General features: G+C 44.2%; 1 protein-coding gene across 1 annotated transcript in view; it reads right to left on the bottom strand.

Annotated features, from left to right (window-relative positions):
- Positions 1–340: 340 nt before the first annotated feature.
- Positions 341–21,912, bottom strand: part of LOC124712174 (junctional adhesion molecule B-like) — a 689,600-nt gene continuing 668,028 nt past the window's right edge. Inside the window, exon 6 of the mRNA XM_047242468.1 lies at positions 341–480. Within this exon, the coding sequence (XP_047098424.1) occupies positions 341–480 (140 nt within the window). The remainder of the gene's footprint in view (positions 481–21,912) is intronic.

The raw sequence follows: 21,912 nt of genomic DNA, 5'->3' as shown, positions 1-21,912 counted from the left end.
TATCTAAAAATTTTCGTTGCATTCGACTTATCGTCACCGAACGACGTAAGGAACAAAAACAGCAAGCTCCGCAGGTACCGGACAGTTTCACGTTTACGGCAGCTGACCTACAGATGCGCCAGCATTCTGCTGTCGGAAAATATCCGCTGAGAGTACGAAGGGTGTTGACGATAGGATGAAAGTGAGAGCACCTTTGGTCGAAACACCGGCCTATTCCACTCTCGGTTCCGCCCGCGGGGTGCGGGCAAAGCAGTACGTCTTCGTACTGCCGTCACGATGACGGACAGGTGTTGGCGTCCTTCGGTGGGCCTATCCGCCGCCCCCAGGCACCGCAGCCGCCTCACGGCAGAGCAGGAGCGGCGAGGGCGGTCGCCAGCGCCCCCAACAGCAGAGCCTGCCCCACGACACGCCGGAGGCCCTGCGGGGGCTGCACGCCGCCGGCGGAGTTCTTGTCGCGCTGCATCGCCGCCGGGTGCTCACCTGCGCAGAAGACAAGGCAGAAGTTAGTTTAGTAATTAACTGTTCGGGGAGAGAGGATGGAAGGTGTGTGGGTGCAGACGACACGCTGTTTTGCTGCGGGCGACATTCTGCGGAGGTACAAGATGGGTGTTTGGTCACGATGATCATAACCCCATGCACCCACAACGAAAGAACAGTTACACAAAAACTGATAATCCAAATTCAAATATCTAGTAGAAATCATTCAACTATCTGAATTTAATTTAATTGTGAAACAAGCAGAGAGAAACTCACAAAACTTCGAAAAACTTGTAAAATTACATGGAATGGGTACAATAAATAGTCAATACCTGATAAGTGGGAAATGTAAAAATTACATCGCAGTATTCAGTTCCAAACTTTGTATGCATCCGGTAGAACGCTAACAAAAGATATAGAAAAAGAAAGAAAACATCAAATATATACAGGGTGTTACAAAAAGGTAAGGGCAAACTTTCAGGAAACATTCCTCACACACAAACAAAGAAAAGATGTTATATGGACATGTGTCTGGAAACGCCTAATTTCTATGCTAGAGCTCATTTTAATTTCGTCATTCCAGCGTGATCAAATTGTAAATTTTCACAATCCACATGTGTGGGCTCACGAGAATCCGCACGCAATTGTGCAATCACGTCATCAACACAGATTTTCTGTGAACGTTTGGGCAGGCATTGTTGGTGATGTCTTGATTGGGTCCCGTGTTCTTCCACCTACGCTCAATGGAGCATGAAATCATGATTTCATACGGGATACTCTACCTGTGCTGCTAGAACATGTGCCTTTACAAGTACGACACAACATGTGGTTCATGCACGATGGAGCTCCTGCACATTTCAGTCGAAGTGTTCGTACGCTTCTCAACAACAGATTCGGTGACCGATGGATCGGTAGAGGCGGACCAATTCCATGGCCTCCAAGCTCTCCTGACCGCAACCCTCTTGACTTTCATTTATGGGGGCATTTGAAAGCTCTTGTCTACGCAACCCCGGTACTAAATGTAGAGACTCTTCGTGCTCGTATTGTGGACGGCTGTGATACAATACGCCATTCTCCAGGGTTGCATCAGCGCATCAGGGATTCCATGCGACGGAGGGTGGATGCATGTATCCTCGCTAACGGAAGACATTTTGAACATTTCCTGTAACACAGTGTTTGAAGTCACGCTGGTACGTTCTGTTGCTGTGTGTTTCCATTCCATGATTAATGTGATTTGAAGATAAGTAATAAAATGAACTCTAACATGGAAAGTGTGTGTGAGGAATGTTTCCTGAAAGTCTGGCCGTACCGTTTTGTAACACCCTTCTTCGCGGATGGATCACTTAGGACCACGCATAATCAACATGTGTTGACCTTCCTTTTTGCCTAGTATTCCTTCATACGCAACGAAGGAGCTCGCTTTCGTTGCGTAGACCGCGTATGTCGGTTAGTTTTTCTGTCTTCTTCCTCAAAACCCGTGTGCTTGTGACTTTTCTGATTTCATTTCTGTCATATAGATTGGGAGCCCCTAATTCTCACAGGTCCTTTTTCGTCTGTTTGACCAGTTGAGTCTTGTAGTTTTGTTCTTTAAACAGTATGGTTTTTGTGCGTTAACATGTTTGAGTCCATTCTTTCTAAATACCCCATGAATTGGATTTTTCTCATGCGCATTGTGTCTGTTATTTCGGAGATATTTTTATACATTTCTGCATAGGGTTTTGGATAATGCACACAATCTTTAGTTCTTGGTCCTAAGATTTTCCACATTATTTTGCGTTCTTTTACTTCCAATTCCCCTTTTAGTGTTGTGTGTTGAAGATTTGGTGTCTCAGATGCGTCGAGAGCTTTGGGTTTAATTACTGTTGTGTAATGTCGCATTTTGCAGTTCCACGAGAGACTCTTTTTTGTTGTAAACGTATTTTGATAACTGAAACGCCGTCTCCATTTTCTGGACTCTTGATCTGACAGATTTCTTTTCATTACAATTTTCTGCAATACATTCACCTAAATATTGAAATTCTTTTACTAAAGAGATGTAGTTATTACCAATTTTGAAATCAAATGGTGCATCTTTGATGTCAGTCATAAATTTTGTTTTTTTCAAATGAAATTTCTAATCCTATTTTGCTGTCTGCTCTTTTAATAATTCTAGTTGTTTCTGTGCATCGGTTATGTCTTGGGCGATGCCTGACATGCCTGAAGAGATACGCTTGAAGTTCTTTGATGCAATAGGTACTGCGATAACGAAAAGGTCAGTAGTTTATTCAGTTGAAGAGGAATGGATATCTATGAAAAGCGCAATCATAGAAGTTCGAAAGAAAGGATGGTAATTGCGAGGAAAGCACGGGTAACAGAAGAAATACTTCAGCTGATTGATGAAAGAAGGAAGTGGAAAGATGTTCAGAGAAATTCAGGAACATAGAAATACAGTTCACTTAGAAATGAAATAAACAGGAAGTGCAGGGAAAGGGGGGCGGAATGGCTACATAAAAAAGTGTGAAGATATCGAAAAGGAAATGATTGTCGGAAGGAATAAAACACGTATAGCAAAGCCAAAAAACCTTCGGTGAAATTAAAAGCAAGGCTGGTAACATTAAGAGTGCAACGAGAATTCCACTGTTAAATGTAGAGGAGAGAGCGGATAGGTGGAAAGAGTACATTGGAAGCCTCAATGAGGGGGAACATTTGTCTGTAGACGTGATAGAAGAGGAAACAGGAATCGATATAACAAAGATACGAGATCCAGTATTACGATCAGAATTTAAATGAGGCCTGGAAGACTTAAAATCAAATAAAGCGAAGGAACTGATAATATTCCATCGGAATTTCTAAAATCATTGGGTAAGTTGCCACAGAGCGAATAGTGACGTTGGTGTGTAGAATGTACGAGTCTAGCGACATACCCACTGAATTTAGGAAGAATATTATCTACACAATTCCGACGATAGCAAGGGGCGACAAGTACGAGAATCATAGCACGGTCAGCTTAACAGCTTATGAATCCAAGTTGCTGACAAGAATAATATACAGATGAATGGAAAAGAACATTGGGTATCTGATAGAAGATCAGTTTGGCTTTAGGAGACGTAAAGGCACTAGAGAGGTAGTTCTCATGTTGCTATTGATAATGTATGCAAGACTAAAGAAAAACCAAGACTCGTTCATTGGATATGTCAACTTGGAAAAAGCGTTCGAAACTGTAGCATGGCGGAATATGTTCGAAATTCTGAGGAAAGACGAGTAAAATACTATACGTACAAGAGGGAAGAGGGAAGAATAACATTGGAAAACCAAGAATGAATTTCTCGCATTAAAAATCAGTAAGAGAGTGATCTAGACTTTCGTCCCTACTCTTATATATATCGAAGAAGCAATGTTAGAAATACAAGCAAAGTTCAAGAGTGGAATTAAAGTTCAGGCGAAAGGATATCAATGATAAGATTCGCTGATGATATTATTATCCTCAATGAAATTGAAGAAGAATTACATGATTGGATGAATGGAATGAGGAGTCTAATGACTACAGAATAAGGGCTTGGAGTAAATTGAAGAAAGACGAAAGGAATTAGAAGTTGCCGAAATGAGATCAGAGTGAAACTTAACCTCAGGATTGGTGATCATAAAGTAGATGAAGTTAAGGAATGCTGCTACCAAAAAAAATGGCTCAAATGGCTCTGAGCGCTATGGGACTTAACATCTATGGGCATCAGTCCCCTAGAACTTAAAACTACCTAAACCTAACTAACCTAAGGACAGCACACAACAACCAGTCATCACGAAGCAGAGAAAATCCCTGACCCCGCCGGGAATCGAACCCAGGAACCCGGGCGTGGGAAGCGAGAACGCTACCGCACAACCACGAGCTGCGGACAATGCTGCTACCGAACTAGCATAGTATCCATGACGGAAGGCTGAAGGGGCACATCCAAAGCAGACTAGTAGTGGCAAAGAGAGGATATTTGGGAAAAAAGTCTACTAGTGTCAAAGATGGGCCTTTATTTCAGAATGTGCGTTTGAAGTACAGCATTGTGTGTTAGTGAAACATGGACTTCTGGAACACCGGCAAAGAAGAGAATCGAAACATATAATATGTGGTGTTACGAAAGTAAGGAATGAGGAGGTTCTGCAGAGAATCGGTGAGAGAAGGAATATATTGAAAACATTAAAAAGAAGAATGAAGAGGATGGTAAGACCGATTTCCACCAAACTTGTTACATGTGTCACTTACTGTATGCAGAGAATCGCTGTGGAAGTAACAACCACCTACATACAAATGGGGTGGGGTGGAAGGGAGGGGAAGCAGTTTTGCCTCAAATGCGCTAAGACTCATACCCTCATGCACCCATTATTTGAGATCAAGAGCGCATTGAGACTTCCATCAAACTTTACACATAATGGCAAATCCTTCCGAAACTTTCGTGTCACAATCTGAACAAAATGATGAAAGAGAAAAAGGTGAAACACTCAGTACATTTTCGCTGTGCATGCACAGTAACTGCAGCGTGAAGCATGACATTTGAATTCATTACTTCTTTGCACATAAAGCTACTCCCGACACATTTCACACACAATATTCGTATATACCCCTGAAAGAATATACGAGCAAAACATTATTGTTATACAACACATTGATCAGGAGGTATGACGTTACAAATACTGAGACACAAGGATACTTCTGCATCACGAATGACTTTCTTATTTATTGTATTGTGTTGTATAGAACTGGGGATCTAGAAACGGCGGACAAGCTTCGTCCCCGCTGTAGTCCACAGTGGTACACAACCCCACAACACGCTACAGCAGTCCACTCACCCCACCGCCGCCCCACACCACACACCGAACCCAGGGTTATAGTGCCTGCGACGCACTCCCTACGCTGTCTGCGCCCCGCACCACGGTCGCGCGGTGGAACAGATTGCGACGGCGTCTCGACGGTACGCATCGTCTGACCAATATACGACTTACCACATTGACACGGAATCAGGAACACGCCGGCCTTCCTCAAACCGAGGTCATCTTTGGCGCTCCCGACCAGTGCACGAGTTTTATTCGGAGGACACAGCTCCGACCCAGTGTTTCTTCAAAATGCGGGCGATTTTCCCCGAGAGTGCACCTGTATATGGAATAAACGCAGTGCCTACCTCCTCCCTGGTGATTTCACCCATCCCCACATGTTGTGCTGTAGTGGTTGGGCGGAGCGCACGTTGAATCTGCCACTCTGAGTACCCATTTTTTCTTCGAAATACAGTTCTCAGATGTTACAATTCCTGGGGGTAGACTCTCTGCGTCAGAGATAGTGCGCGCCCTATGTACTAGAGGTTTAAGTACCCATTCCTCTGTGAAGGGTGGTGGCAGCTGTCTGCGTGAAAATACAGATCAGTGTGCGTTGTCTTCCGATACACCCCATGACCTGGGGTGCCGTCAGCCCTTCTCTTGACCAAGACGTCAAGGAAAGGTAATTTACCCTCCGTTTCAGTTCCATAGTGAATTTGATGTTGGGGTGTATGGAGTTTATGTGTAAGGAAGTCAAGGAGTTAATCCATACCATGTGGCCAGATGACGAACGTGTTGTCCACGTCACGGAAAAAGCAGGTAGGTTTCCATTCGGGTGATGACAGGGCTTCCTCCTCGAAGTTCTCCATGTACAAATTCTCTACCACCGGTGAGAGTGGGCTACCCATGGCGACTCCTTCCGCTGGTTCGTAGTATGCTCCATTAAAAAGAAAGTACGTGGATGCCAAGACATGCCTAAAAAGTTCAGTGGTCTTCTCGTCAAACTTGTGACTAATCAATTCTAGTGACTGTCGCAGGGGTACCCTCGTAAACAAGGAAACGACGTCAAAACTCGCCATGATATCTGACTCATCAAATCTGAAGTTGTCAAGGCGTTTAAATAAATCCACGGAATTATGGATGTGATGAGTGCATTTACCCACATAAGGACTTAATACTCGCGTCAGGTATTTGGCCAACAAATATGTAGGTGCCCTGATGTTGCTGACAATGGGGCGTAATGGTACCCATTCTTTGTGAACCTTCGGGAGACCATATAGTCTAGGCGGTACCGGACCTTGGGTAACAATTTCTTAGCGTCACACTCCGGTAAATCTGCATCCTTGAGAAGCTACCTCGTCTTGTTCTCCATCTTCTTTGTAGGGTCAACGCTGATCTTCCGGTAGGAATCGTCATTTAGCAGGTTCTGCATCTCATCAGTGTAGTCCTTAAGGGAGACAACAACTGTAGCATTGCCTTTGTCAACCGGTAAGACAACAATTTCAGAGCGCTGCCTCAGATCACGAATGGCCGCCCTCTCTTTACTGGTGATATTTGACTTCATCGGCTTTCATTTCGTGCACTGGTGGGGAGCGCCAAAGATGACCTCGGTTTGAGGTAGGCCGGCGTGTACCTGATTCCATGTCAATGTGGCAAGTCGTATATTGGTCAGATGATGCGTACCGTCGAGGATCGATGCCGTGAACACCAGAGGCACACTCGACTGATGTATCGAGCAAGTCGGCGGTCGCTGAACATTGTTTGTCGCATAATCACGCTATGGAGTATGAACGCACGAGGATTCTCGTACAGACGTCGAGATACTGGGACAGCGTTGTTAGAGAGGCCACCAATGACGACCTCATAAACCGTGACTGTGGCTATAACCATAGCAAGGCTTGGGAAACAGCGATTGGGTTAATCAAGAGTAAATCGATTAAACGTACAGTTGTGACGACCACAGCGGACAGAGCCATCACTCCGACGTCATATCAGACGCCGTCGCAATCTGTTCCACTGCGCGACCGTGGCGCGGGGCGCTGACAGCGGAGGGAGCACGTCGCAGGCGGAGGGTAATTAAATCGGCCGCCGCCGCGACCGAACCCAGTTCCATCTGAGCAGCCATAGCGTACGGATCTCCGTGCGGGCACGTTCACAGGAGCTCAGTCCGTCAGTTCACCTGATGATGGCGACATGTATGATCGCCGAAATATTGTGCCCGTTGGACACTGTAGATCGGCAGTACACCCGTGGATATTTAGATTAGGGGAAGAGATATTTGATAGACAAAAAGTAGGATGGAGGAGATAGGCTCTGATGGGAGAGGAGGATATAGAGACAGAGAGGTATAGGTAGATAGTGGGATGATGACGAGATGGTGAAAGTGATGAGGACCAGATGGAGAGACAGAGCGTAGGAAGAATTGGGCAGCGAGAAGGAGTGGAGTAAATGTGCAAAGAGAGGAGGAGAAAGGATGGACAGAGAAAAGGAAGAGGAGATGGACTGAGACAAGAGAGAGGAGACAGATGTATGGACAGAGAAAGGAAAGAGGAAGAGATGGAAGAGAGGAGGAAGTAGAAGCGAGAGGGAAAGAAGTAGATGGACAGGGAGAGGTGGAGAAGGTGAATAGGAAGAAGGAGGAGAGAGAGAACTGATAGGAGGAGATGAACGAAGAGAGGGTGAGGAGGAGATGGAATCAGAAGGGGAAGAGGAGACGTATAGAGGAGAAAAAGGCAGATGGATAGAGGAGAAAAGAAACAGGAAGAAATGGACGCAGATAAGAGAGAAAGGAAAGAGGAGAAGATGGAACAGAGAAGGGAGTGTATTCCGTATCTGTTCAGGACTGCACGCAACGGCTTAAAATATACGACCGAAACGCCATATATAACAGGTCTTATGACATGTGTGGTAAGTATGTACTTTTATTTGCTGAGCTCAGCCAGCCAGTGGTTCGACAACAATGAAGAGGAGCTCAATAGCTGGGAACAGTTACGGGCCGAACTGGAGAAAATGTTCAGCAGCAACCAGTAGCAAGTCCGCTTAGCGGGAGGACGACATATCACCAGGTCCCAACATCATGGGGAATGGGGAAATGATACAATCAAGCATAAAGAATATTTAGGACATATTCCATATCGTAAATTCGACTATGAAAGAAGCCGGCGAAATCTCACACTCTGTCAAAAGAGTCGCAGAAAACATGTTCCAAGCGCTTTATTTTACGGATGTAATAAAACAGAGGAATTCAGACGGTGACAGTGAGCAGAGGAAAGGCAACAGAAAACGTATCAAACGATAAAGGTATCACCGACTGCCGAATGTAACCCTTTGGCAGTTTTGAGAGGCTACATTGAGCTCGCATCTCTCATACGTCAGATACTAAGGGGAGAGAAACTGGAGATAGGAGCTAGAAAGGTCGGATCGTTTACAGAAGAGATAGCGTGTTTGAATGTCGACACGATACATCTGAAACGAATAAGGAATGTTGAACAGGTCTGTCGATTTTGGCACCAGTCTACACCACTAATTTACTCGAGCTTATTCCGTGTCACTCAAACGACAACAGAGAATCTAGCCAAAAGCAGATACAGCAAACGTGATTGTCTCAATGTACGATCGCACGATGCTGAAAAAGCTCTTTACAAGAACGTAAACAATTATCTATTCTTCTGGGACTGCTGACTTAAATGTATTCAATAACTTCTGTTATTTAAGTAATTTAAAATATAGGACGTAGTCTTAAGAATAATATTGGTACGTGTATCTGCATACCCTGCTATTAAAGCTCCTTATTCCCTCCTAAACAGCGTGTCCACTATTAAAGTTTCAATTTCACAACACTGTAGAAAGAGAACCACTGCTCAGAATTGGACTTGTGCGGCATATTAGTGACGCACGGGGTAACGTATTGGAAAATAAAAATAAAAAGGATTAACGAAAATTTTGACGCCACAATCGATTTAAAGTAAATGGAGTTGGTGGCAAATGACATATGAAACGAAATGCGACAGTAGTTGGACATAACGTCGTCCGTACTGTTCAATGCACATGGCTGTTCAAGATCGGCATTCAACACTTGTGGCACTCTTAGCAATGTAGGCCCACACACCAGAGCAAGTTCGTAACACATCGGATGGGAAAAGTCGGTTTTTAGATGTCCTGAAGCTAAAAACTGCATACAAAGGAAAATGACATTGGTTTTTTATTTTTCTGGGGCCAAAAACGCATAAAAACCAAAATGACATCGGTTCTGTCGTGAAACTGGAGCAAGACATTTTAAATATACTGTCAACCGTTTTCTGCCTCAAGTTGATAGCGAGAAACAGCATATTCCACATTATATCGCCGTGTCCGGGGGATGGTGGTTGGGGAGGGGGTAGGGATAGGGGTCACATACAGGATGCGTTGGGCAACGCTTACCTTCAATTGAGCTACGTTCGTAATTGGATCAGTGAACACATCTTTCAGACAACCCCACAGCCAGAATTCGCACGGATTAAGATGTCATCTGGATAGCCAGGCTGTAGGGAAATGACGGCCGATAATTCTACCATTGCCGAAATGCCTCCGCTTCGCTGAATGTGCCCCATCTTGAATAAAAATGATCCTTTCCATAAATCCACGTTCTTGATGGATTAGAATGTCGTTGGTGCGTAAAAGACTCTCATAGGGTTTACCATTCACGGTAGACCTATCAGGACCCGCAGGACTCATCTTCTCGAAGAAATACAGCCCTACGATAAAGTATGCCGTGAACCTGTACCACACAGTTACCTTTGGAGAATGAAGTGATACCGGTTACGCCCGTGTGTGTTTTATGTAGCCAATATTCTGAAGAAGAAGAATGGATAGCTTTGAGGGATGAAATAGTGAAGGCAGCAGAGGATCAAATAGGTAAAAGGACGAGGGCTAGTTGAAACCCTTGGGTAACACAAGAAATATTGAATTTAATTGATAAAAGGAGAAAATATAAAAATGCAGGCAAAAAGGAATACAAACGCCTCAAAAATGAGATCGACAGGAAGTGCAAAATGGCTAAGCAGGGATGGCTAGAGGACAAATGTAAGGATGTAGAGGCTTATCTCACTAGGGGTAAGATAGATACTGCCTACGGAAAATTAAAGAGACCTTTGGAGAAAAGAGAACCACTTGCATGAATATTAAGAGCTCAGATGGAAAACCAGTTCTAAGCAAAGAAGGGAATGCAGAAAGATGGAAGGAGTATATAGAGGGTCTATACAAGGGCGATGTACTTGAGGACAATATTATGGAAATGGATGAGGATGTATATGAAGATGAAATGGGAGATATGATACTGCGTGAAGAGTTTGACAGAGCACTTAAAGACCTAAAACGAAACAAGCCCCCCGGAGTAGACAACATTCCATTAGAATTACTGACAGCGTTGGGAGAGCCAGTCCTGACAAAACTCTACCATCTGGGGAGCAAGATGTATGAGACAGGCGAAATACCCTCAGACTTCAAGAAGAATATAATAATCCCAATGCCAAAGAAAGCAGGTGTCGACAGATGTGAAAATTACCGAACTATCAGTTTAATAAGCCACGGCTGCAAAATACTAACACGAATTCTTTACAAACGAATGGAAAAACTGATAGAAGCCGACCTCGGGGAACATCAGTTTGGATTCCGTAAAAATGTTGGAACACGTGAGGCAATACTGACTCTACGACTTATCTTAGAAGAAAGATTAAGGAAAGGCAAACCTACACTTCTAGCATTTTAGACTTAGAGAAAGCTTTTGACTATGTTGTCTGGAATACTCTCTTTCAAATTCTGAAGGTGGCAGGGGTAAAATATAGGGAGCGAAAGGCTATTTACAATTTGTACAGAAACCAGATGGCAGCTATAAGAGTCGAGGGGTATGAAAGGGAAGCAGTGGTTAGGAAGGGAGTGAGACAGGGTTGTAGCCTATCCTCGATGCTATTCAATCTGTATATTAAGCAAGGAATAAAGGAAACAAAAGAAAAGTTCGGAATAGGTATTAAAATCCATGGAGAAGAAATAAAAACTTTGAGGTTCGCCGATGACATTGTAATTATGTCAGAGACAGCAAGGGACTGGGAAGAGCAGTTTAACGGAATGGACAGTGTCTTGAAAGGAGGGTATAAGATGAACATCAACAAAAGCAAAACGAGGATAATGGAATGTAGTCGAATTAAGTCGGGTGATGCTGAGGGAATTAGATTAGGAAATGAGACACTTAAAGTAGTAAAGGAGTTTTGCTATTTGGGGAGCAAAATAACTAATGATGGTCGAAGTAGAGAGGGTATAAAATGTAGACTGGCAATGGCAAGGAAAGCGTTTCTGAAGAAGAAAAATTTGTTAACATCGAGTGTACATTTAATGTCAGGAAGTCGTTTCTGAAAGTATTTGTATGGAGTGTAGCCATGTATGGAAGTGAAACGTGGACGATAAATAGTTTAAACAAGAAGAGAATAGAAGCTTTTGAAATGTGGTGCTACAGAAGAATTCTGAAGATTAGATGGGTAGATCACATAACTAATGAGGAGGTATTGAATAGAATTGGGGAGAAGAGGAGCTTGTGGCACAGCTTGACTAGAAGAAGGGATCGGTTGGTAGGACATGTTCTGAGGCATCAAGGGATCACCAATTTAGTATTGGAGGGCAGAGTGGAGGGTAAAAATCGTAGAGGGAGACCAAGAGATTAATACACTAAGCAGATTCAGAAGGATGTAGGCTGCAGTAGGTACTGGGAGATGAAGAAGCTTGCACAGGATAGAGTAGCATGGAGAGCTGCATCAAACCAGTCTCAGGACTGAAGACCACAACAACAACAACAATATTCTGTAATTTTGTTTATTGTCAGGTTCTTGGAGATAGAAATGGGCTTTGTCTGTCCATGTAATATTCCACGGCCATTCATTGTCTACTTCCATGGGAACAAGGAACCCGGAAGGAAAGTTTGCTACCTGGCAGGTCAGCAGGAAAAAGCACCAGAAAATGAATGATATAGTATGGATAGCAATACAGGATTTTATGCACCGTGCTCACTGGCATGCTCAACGTTTGGGCACTCTCTGTCTGCACGTCACTCTCGACCTCTCCTGCGGTATATTTTCGACAAACGCCTGATGAACACCTTTCCTCCCTCCTCCTCATAGCACTTCAGAAGAAGCTGTCTTTTCGGATTTTGCAATCATTTTCTCCAGACCTTTAGTAGACATCAAACCAATGCCTTTTTAAATACCCTTGAGTGTCTGCAACTTCTGTTGGACTACTGGCGCACAGTCACCGTTCTTGTAAAAGAGCTCTGCCAACAGCGTGGAATATTTAAAGAAGGCAATCATGATGGAGGCAAGCTGAACAACAGCCGTGTGCCCTGCGTTGGTTGGTGTGCATATTCTGAGGCCTATAGTGGCATCTATTGGTCAAACTTAGTGTTGTTCAAATTTGACGTGTTCTACAGCGTTTTGAAACTAGATGTTTAATAGTGGACTCCCCGTTTAACATTTTCAGCTTAATATTTCAGTTGTTAATGCCTGATGGCTTCTATTTGTCGTTCACGCGGGTCGTCGTGCCCGCCTCGCCGTGGCCGAAACACACAACTCATAGCCCAACCGTAAACAGCAGTCCGCCAGCTCTTGAAGCTCTCGACGATAAAGTTCAATTCTGCGAAGCCGCTCGTAATGTCATAAAATTCCCCTCCCAAGTATCTCCAGTTGGAATTTCCTTTACCTCACTTCCATCCCTTTTCTAATGTTTGGCTCAAAAGAACTGCAACTCTACAATAGGGCAAATCTCAAACAACTCGCTCAGCTCCTTGGAGAGGAGATTGAAGAGTGGTTAAAGTAAACATTGCAAGTTTTCAAAAATTATGCGCCGTCTACAAAAAAAATAAAAAAAAATAAAATCATAATCCTTACCGCAGGGAGCAACATATAGCTGAACATAATCTTTTAAATACACTGTAAGCTCAACAGGTGTCATTGTTCACTTACATGAAACATAATATGTATGTTATGAATGTGTCTCCGGTATCAAAGTACACATGGACAGCGAAGGAAAATTAGTTCGAATGGCTCTGAGCACTATGGGACTTAACATCTGAGGTCATCAGTCCCCTAGAACTTAGAACTACTTAAACCTAACGAACCTAAGGACATCGCACACATCCATGCCCGAGGCAGGATTCAAACCTGCGACCGTAGCGGTTCAAGATTGAAGCGCCTAGAGCCGATCGGCCACAGCGGCCGACAGGAAATTAGTGAGGAGGTAAAATTAAGTAGAAGAAACAACAGTAAGTTATAGATGTAGCAAGTACTGTGGAGTCGCATATTAAAACTGGGGAGAAAAGAACCTTATAGCACATCCTGACAGAGTAGGAATCAGTTTGTAGCCCTGAGACTTTTCTGAGATGTGTAACACTTGTGCAGATGCGTCAGCAGCTGTGCAGTTCAGTCCCATTCACAGAAGTTTTTTAATTACGTAATAATCATGTTTCCGCTCAAGGATTAATACTATAAACTTAATTACGGTTCCAATTATAGTGATCACGGGCCTACTGTGTAATTAATTGACGAGTCAATAAACTCAATCAGCAAATTAATTCATTATTAACAGTTTACTTCAGATATCTGAAACCATAAGTGTGTTTCCTAGGTAAACTACCATCGAATGATAAGGACGGATCATTTGCAATGTTTACCAATCATACTTCACGTTCTCCTGGGCCCGCTCGGTGATAAAAGTCTTGTAACCATATCCGTTCCTTCAACTGAATTTCTTTATTGCGATCGGCCTATTTCGGCTGCTATAGCCACTGTCAAGCTATCCATAAATAATACATAGAATTTTATCCTTACTTGGTTAAATTTTTTGAATTTATATAGTATGGCTATATGGTGTGTGTATACGTTGATACCTACGTATAGTTACTCTTGACATCTATTTCACGTAGGTGATACGGTCGCTTATTAAATTGCTGAATATGATTTTGAGATCTGTGTTTGTCTTTTGGCGAAATTGTGACAGCTTTTTGGTCATTTTTAGCATCAGTGGAGTTTCCAAGTTTTAAAAAGGCCAAGAAGCTGTCACAAATTCTCTAAACTACAAATGCATATCACAAAGTCATAGACAGAAATTTAAAAAGCCACAGTACCCACTGATGTGATATCGAAGTCAACACCTTATAACCATAACATGTATATACAATAAATTAAGTTAATAATGGTAAAATAATATCTATTCTTCTTAGATACCTTGAATGGCAATTTTAGCCGGAATAAGCCTATCGCAGCAGAGAAATTCAATTGATGCAACGGACTTGGGTTCATATATACATGGTGTAGCGGGTGTTAAAAAAAATGGTTCAAATGGCTCTGAGCACTATGGGACTTAACATATGTGGTCATCAGTCCCATAGAACTTAGAACTACTTAAACCTAACTAACCTAAGGACATCACACACATCCATGCCCGAGGCAGGATTCGAACCTGCGACCGTAGCAGTCTCGCGCTTCCGGACTGTGCGCCTAGAACCGCTAGACCACCGCGGCCGGCTGTAGCGGGTGTAAGTGCAGTTATTTTTATATGTGATACCACGGTATGTATACACATCTTTTTTTTTTTTTTTTTTTTTTTTTTGCTAAGTCGAACAGTCTCCCCACAAACACGTCACAAAGTATACGACATGATGTTTTCTACATGGTCTTACTGAATCAGTAAGTAGGCCACGCCTGTCAGTATAGACTTCCAGTTTTAGCGTTCATGCGGCCACACGTCAACCACTGGCCTGCTGTCCAGGGGAAAACCAACCCTTATTGCTTGCTCTTGCAACATGCATTTGGTGATGCTAACCACTCTTAAAACACACGTTTTCTAGTGGCTATAGTTAGTGGTCAGAAAATGAACTAAATACGGATGTAATACTGAGTACACAGTCCTCAGTCACTATTAGAAGTACCTGCGTTTATACGGACTACATCCAGAATGTATATAATTTTCCGATCAGTTAAGTCGGCAGCCGCTGTGCCCGAGCGGTTCTAGAAGCTTCAGTCAGGAACTGTGCTGCTGCTACGGTCGTAGGTTCGAATCCTGGCTCGGGCATGGATGTGTGTGATGTCCTTTGGTTAAATCAGGTTTAAGTATTTCTAAGTCTAGCGGACTGATGACCTCAGATGTTAAGTCCCATAGTGCTTGGAGCCATTTGTACCGATCAGTTAAGTTCAGAAAGTCACAAGACGACGATAAATCAGTAGGATGGGAGACATTGCGTTCAAATTTCGGCTGCAGATAGGCAATGTCGCGCATTGAGCTATTTTCCCCCATCGTAATGGTCGTATCTACATAACAGATTTCCAGACCTTAATGCCAGGATGAAGCACCGTCCAGCTAGACCAGAGCCCCAGCAACCGTCGTCACTACAACGACCGGTGAAGTTGACTATATTAATTACATGTTCTCGGAGAAGGCACACTGCTGTGCTGTATCTGATTCCTTAAAACCACAGAGAAACGCTGTTTGGCCTCTACTCCACTGCAGATCTTACAAGGCAACACTTTCTTACACGTATTAGTCTGGTCATTTGCGGAAATGTTGTTTGACTTGAATTAGCTTCCATTACCAAGGAAATGATTTGTGTTATAATTCAGATCAGTAGTGATTACGTGGCTATGTGACAGTATGCTCGGGGCTACTTCGCTCACTACTATTACGCGAGTGTGGCATTGTGTGTGATGCTCATGTGGCAAGAATGGTAATGATGTCCTTGTTCAATTTCAAATCTGATATCTCGCATGGCAAACCACATTCTCTCTTGATATTTACGTCCTGTAACTGATCTCATGTGAAAGAATACAGCTCTCTGGAAGATCTCATGTTTTTGTTGTACAGTGTTTATTACGTTATTAACATTTCCTGTAGAATGACGTCATAACAGCGAGTAGCCCAGAATTTTGGTTTGCTTTTGTTTCCATAGCGTGGATAAACTGTCTCCCATTTAATCTGCTTTGATTATCAGTATAAGACAAAAAAAGAAAAAGCTCAGAACGGAGGAATTATCCGAAAAGGACGGAAATCAGTTCACGTGATGTACATGTACAAACAAACAAATTATTACAATTCCAGAAAAATATCGCAGATTATTCAAGGGAAAGAGCTTCACAAATTGAGAAATTCAATATCGCGTTGATCCACATGTGTCCCTAATGCAATCAATTATTCGGCCTGGCATTGATTGATAGAGTTGTCGGACATCATCCTCAGAGATCCCGTCCCAAATGGTCTGCAACTGGCTTGTTAGATCGTCAAAACCTCGGGCTTGTTGGAGAGCTCTGCCAGACAGTGCTCCAACCGTTCTCAATTAGGGTGAGATCTGGCAACCTTGCTGGCCCAGGCAGCGTTTGGCAAGAATGAAGACAAGCAGTAGAAACACTCAGAATGTAAGGGCGGGCATTATCTTCCTTAAACGTAAACCCACAATGGCTTGCTATAAGGAGCAACAAAATGTGGTGGTAGAGTATCTTCGACTTACCGCTGTTCTGGAACGATGACGAGGATGCTAACCAAAGGGGGGCTGCTACGTTAGAAAATGGTACCCCAGGCCATCACTCCTGAATATCGAGCCGTGTGGCCAGCGTCAGTCAGGCTGGTATCCCATTGCTATCTGGCGCGTCTCCGGAGACGTCTTCGCTGCTCATCGGGTCTCATTTCGAACCGCGACTCATCGCTGAAGACAGTTCTACTCCATACAATGAGATTAGAGGCTGAATCTGCTCGACACCACTGCAAACTTGATTGTTGGTGCACAGAAACCAATGGTAGTCGGCGAAAAGGGCGTCTTGAGTTTAGCCCTGTCCCTGTCAGCCTCCTGTTAATGGTCCTTGAGGTCCCTGAAGCACCAGTCGCACGTCGGATCGTTGATAATGATAAATGTTGGGCTCTGAGTGTCTCCCTGATGATTGTCCGGTCCTCACTTTTGTCGTCTCTTTAGGCCGGCCGGTCCTTTTTGACACTGTGTTCGTCCATAATTCACCCGTTCCTCCCAATACCGTCAAATTGTGGCGCTGTTCCTATTCAAATGTCGAGCCGATTACTCCATCCGGCTTCTTTGAGCCCAACTACAAGTCCTCACTCAAATGCTGATATCTGCGTATACTGCGCACGCGCCTGCGTTCGAGGCATAGTTTCTGACCAGCTGAGTACTTGGAATGACACTGGCAAAGATTTTATGCCCTGGTGTCGACATGTCCAAGTTTACTGTCCTTGCCATGCGCCTGGTGAGATTTGGCTGCAGCGTCACACATTCATCCTTTGGTTGCCGAGCTTTACCGTTTTGCATTTTTCGTCACTGCCTATATGAATATCAGTTCGTGACCTATTTGCATAACTGCTTCGTGGCGTAAGGTTTGTTTCTTTTATCTTCGTATAGATTGATTCCTTTAGCGTCTTGCCTATTGCTTATTTCTGGTGTCAGCGTGTCTTAGATAAATGCACTCCAGGAGACAGCGTTCACCAGGTTTACACTATATGCGCATACCACCATAAGTTGCGTGCTGGCAGTATCTGCTTTCATCGCTGAAGTCCATGGCGGCCCATACCATCTTCCAAGTCATCCTCTAACGCCACCAGTCGTGTTGTTCGTGTCGATGCAGTGGTGTGAGTGGAAGATGGGTTAGAGGCGTGCATGTCCATAGTTCCACTGCTAATAACCTGTTCGCCACGTTCGTGTTGTAACTTCTGGGCTCACAAGCCTTCTTATCTGTGCTGTGGTAGCTGTACGCTCTGCCACTCTTGCCATTACAATACGACGATCCTTGCAGCGTGGACGGCCACAACGTCGTCTACAAGTGTAAGAATGTTGATGTGACCATTTGTACCAGTATTGTTGCACAACGTCGCAGAACGTCCAAGTTGTGCAGCAATTCTTCGAAACTAGTACGCCGCCACTCAAAAGACCACAATTAGGCTTCTTTGAAGCACGCTCATCTGCATCTACATCCATACTCCGCAAGCCACCTGGCGGTGAGTGGCGGAAGGTACCTTGAGGACCTCTATCGGTTCTCCCTTCTATTCCAGTCTCGTATTGTTTGTGGAAAGAAAGATTGTCGGTATCCTCTGCGTGGGCTCTAATATCTGATTTTATCCTCATGATCTCCTCGCGACATATACGTAGGAGGGAGCAATATACTGTTTGACGCCTCGGTGAAGGTATGATCTCGAAACTTCAACAAAAGCCCGTACCGAGCTATTGAGCGTCTCTCTTGAAGAGTCTTCCACTGGAGTTTATCTACCATCTCCGTAACGCTTTCGCGATTACTAAATGATCCTGTAACGAAGTGAGCAGCTCTCCGTTGGATCTTATCTATCTCTTCTGTCAAACCTATCTGGTACGGATCCCACACTGCTGAGCAGTATTCAAGCAGTGGGCGAACAAGCGTACTCTAACCCACTTCCTTTGTTTTCGGATTGCATTTACTTAGGATGCTTCCAATGAATCTCAGTCTGGTATCTGCTTTACCGACGATCAACTTTATATGATCATTCCATTTTAAATCACTCATAATGCTTACTCCCAGATAATTTATGGAATTAACTGCGTCCAGTTGCTGATCTGCGATATTGTAGCTAAATGGTAAAGGATTTTTTTCTTTTACATATTCGCAGCACATTACACTTGTCTACATTGAGATTCAATTGCCATTCTCTGCACCATGGATCAATTCGTAGCAGATCCTCCTGCATTTCAGTTCAATTTTCCGTTGTTACAACCTCTCGATACACTACAGCATCGTCCGCAAAAAGCCTCAGTGAACTTCCAATGTTATTCCTCAAGCTCATTTATGTATATTGTGAATAGGAACGGTCCTACGACGCTCCCCTGCGGCACACCTCAAATCACTCTTACTTCGGAAGACTTCAATCCATTGAGAATGACAAGCTGCGTTCTGTTATCTAGGAACTCTTCAATCCAATTACACAGTTGGTCTGATAATCCATATCCTCTTACTTTGTTCATTAAACGACTGTGGGGAACTGTATCAAACACCTTGCGGAAGTCAAGAAACACGGCATCTACCTGGGAAGCCGTGTCTATGGCCCTCTTGAGTCTCGTGGACGAATAGCGCGAGCTGGGTTTCACACGATCGTCTTTCTCGAAACCAATGCTGAATCCTACAGAATAGATTTCTACTCTCCAGAAAAGTCATTATACTCGAACATAATACGTTTTCCAAAATTCTACAACTGATCGACGATAGAGATATAGGTCTATAGTTCTGCACATCTGTTCGACGTCCCTTCTTGAAAACGGGGATGACCTGGGCCCTTTTCCAACCTTTTTGGGACGCTACGCTCTTCTAGAGACCTACGGTACACCACTGCAAAGAGAGGGGCAACTTCCTTCGCGTACTCTGTAAAATCGAACTGGTATCCCATCAGGTCCTGCGGTTTTTCCTCTTTTGAGCGATTTAATTTTTTTTCATCCCTCCGTCATCTATTTCGATACCTACTATTCTGCCATCTGTGCGGAAATCTAGAGAAGGAACTACAGTTCAGTCTTCCTCTTGGAAAAAGACATTTAGTATTTCGACCATTAGTCTGTCATCCTCTGTTTCAGTACCATTTCGGTCACAGAGTGACTGGACAATCTGTTTTGATCCACCTACCGCTTTGACATAAGACAAATATTTCTTAGGATTTTCTGCCAAGTCAGTACATAGAACACTACTTTCGAATTCGTTGGACGCCTCTCGCGTAGCCCTCCTCACGGTACATTTCGCTTCGTGTAATTTTTTTTTTTTTTTTTTTTTTTTTTTGTCTGCAAGGCTTTGGCTATGTCTATGTTTGCTGTGAAGTTGACCGTAGGAAGGACGAGTGCGAATATATGGCATGGTTGCTGCCTGCTTCACACGTCTGCACCACACTGAGCCTTCAGGCAGTGAGGAAGCCTTTTTGAAAGTTAAAAACAGGTAGCGCTTTTGTGACTATTCCACTACGCTATCTGCTGGCGTACGAGATTGAACCCATTATCAGTACATCTACTATCCCCCAGGTAGCATATACCGTATCGGTTTAAAATCGACGTCGCCTTCCGAGGTGTACTAATATTTCTTTTCATGCAGTTCAGTCTACTGTGCAACAGAAATATCTTTAATAGGAAAATGGGCTAGACCTGTAGTAGGTAAAGGGGTTAGATGTGACCACAATGAACGAACAAAAGTTTTTTCAGGTTCGAATTCTCTCATTTGTTAACAGGACAGCTATTTTATTTATTTATTTCTCATCTCCACAAATCACCAGGGCTGCGAGTTGATGGCCCATCCTGCGGCATCAAGGAATAGCCAGTTTGGTTATAAAAGGAAGGATGGGTGGCTGAGGATAGGGGAGTGTTGTTGTTTGGAGCAGTTATTTACAGACGGACACTGTTTCACATTGCAGACAAGCGTGGAGAGATGCACGTTTCCGGCTCACGACTGTGGGACAGCAGCTCAGCTGCACTCGCGTGTGTGTGTGTACTGGAGGCTGGAGGGGATCCGGGCGGCTGACAATGCCGGCCACGTGTGGGCGGCGCGTGCGGCCGCAGACGCCATTAGCGCAGCGGGCGGGTCCCGCGGTCGCGCGCCGGTCACGTCGGCGGGCGGTCACGTCCCGCGCGCCGGTCACGCAGAACTGCGGGACGACCTGGCGGTGGGGTGGGGCGAGGACAGGTGGCGGCGGATCAAAGCCCGCGGCGGTCGCTAATGGTAGCTCAAAGAGGCCACCGGCGCAAACCGCCGCTACGCGAATGCGCCCCCCCCCCCCCTCCCCCCTTCCTAAAGGTAGCCGCGATTCCGGCAGACAGCGGCGGCGTGAGCCGCATTACGGTGGAAGCCTGATACGTAAAGGGGCTGTGCAGTGCAGGCGAACTAGGTACCTGTGGCACAGCTTGCCTATAAAATAAGTGGTGCATCGGATGTATATCGATTGAAACCGAAGACGTAGCATGCGTACCGATTTGTTGAATTTTCTACCGCTACACCTGCATTCGATTTGTAGTTCTCCCAACCTGATGTACCAACAATACAATACCAATAGCCGTTATTTAGGTTTTATTTTTAGGCTACCAGTTTCGACTTTACTTTAAGTCATCTTCAGGCCTGCTTAAATCGAGTAACTTTCGGTTACAGCTGACAGCTGCCTAAGAATCTGGCCTATAATCGGACTCCCTAGGTTTAGATTGTATAAACCCATAAATTTTTGTTGGTAGAATTTGGTCATTAGGTAAGCTACAGTCGCTACTACAGCTAAACGTAGCTATATTTACACTACTGGCCTTTAAAATTGCTACACCACGAAGATGACGTGCTACAGACGCCAAGTTTAACCGACAGGAAGAAGATGCTGTGATATGCAAATGATAAGCTTTCCAGAGCATTCACACAAGGTTGGCTCCGGTGGCGACATCTACAACGAGCTGACATGAGGAAAGTTTCCTACCGATTTCTCATACACAAACAGCAGTTGATCGGCGTTGCCTGGTGAAACGTTCATGTGATGCTTCGTGTTAGGAGGAGAAATGCGTACCATCACGTTTCCGACTTTGATAAAGGTCGGATTGTAGCCTATCGCGACTGCGGCTTGTTGTACCGGCGTATCACACGGCGTGAAAATGAACTGGGTGATCAAAAAGCCTGTATAAAT

This window comes from Schistocerca piceifrons, chromosome 8, assembly GCF_021461385.2.
Source record: "Schistocerca piceifrons isolate TAMUIC-IGC-003096 chromosome 8, iqSchPice1.1, whole genome shotgun sequence".
Lineage (NCBI taxonomy): Eukaryota > Metazoa > Arthropoda > Insecta > Orthoptera > Acrididae > Schistocerca > Schistocerca piceifrons.
This window is presented reverse-complemented; position numbering and strand designations above follow the sequence as displayed.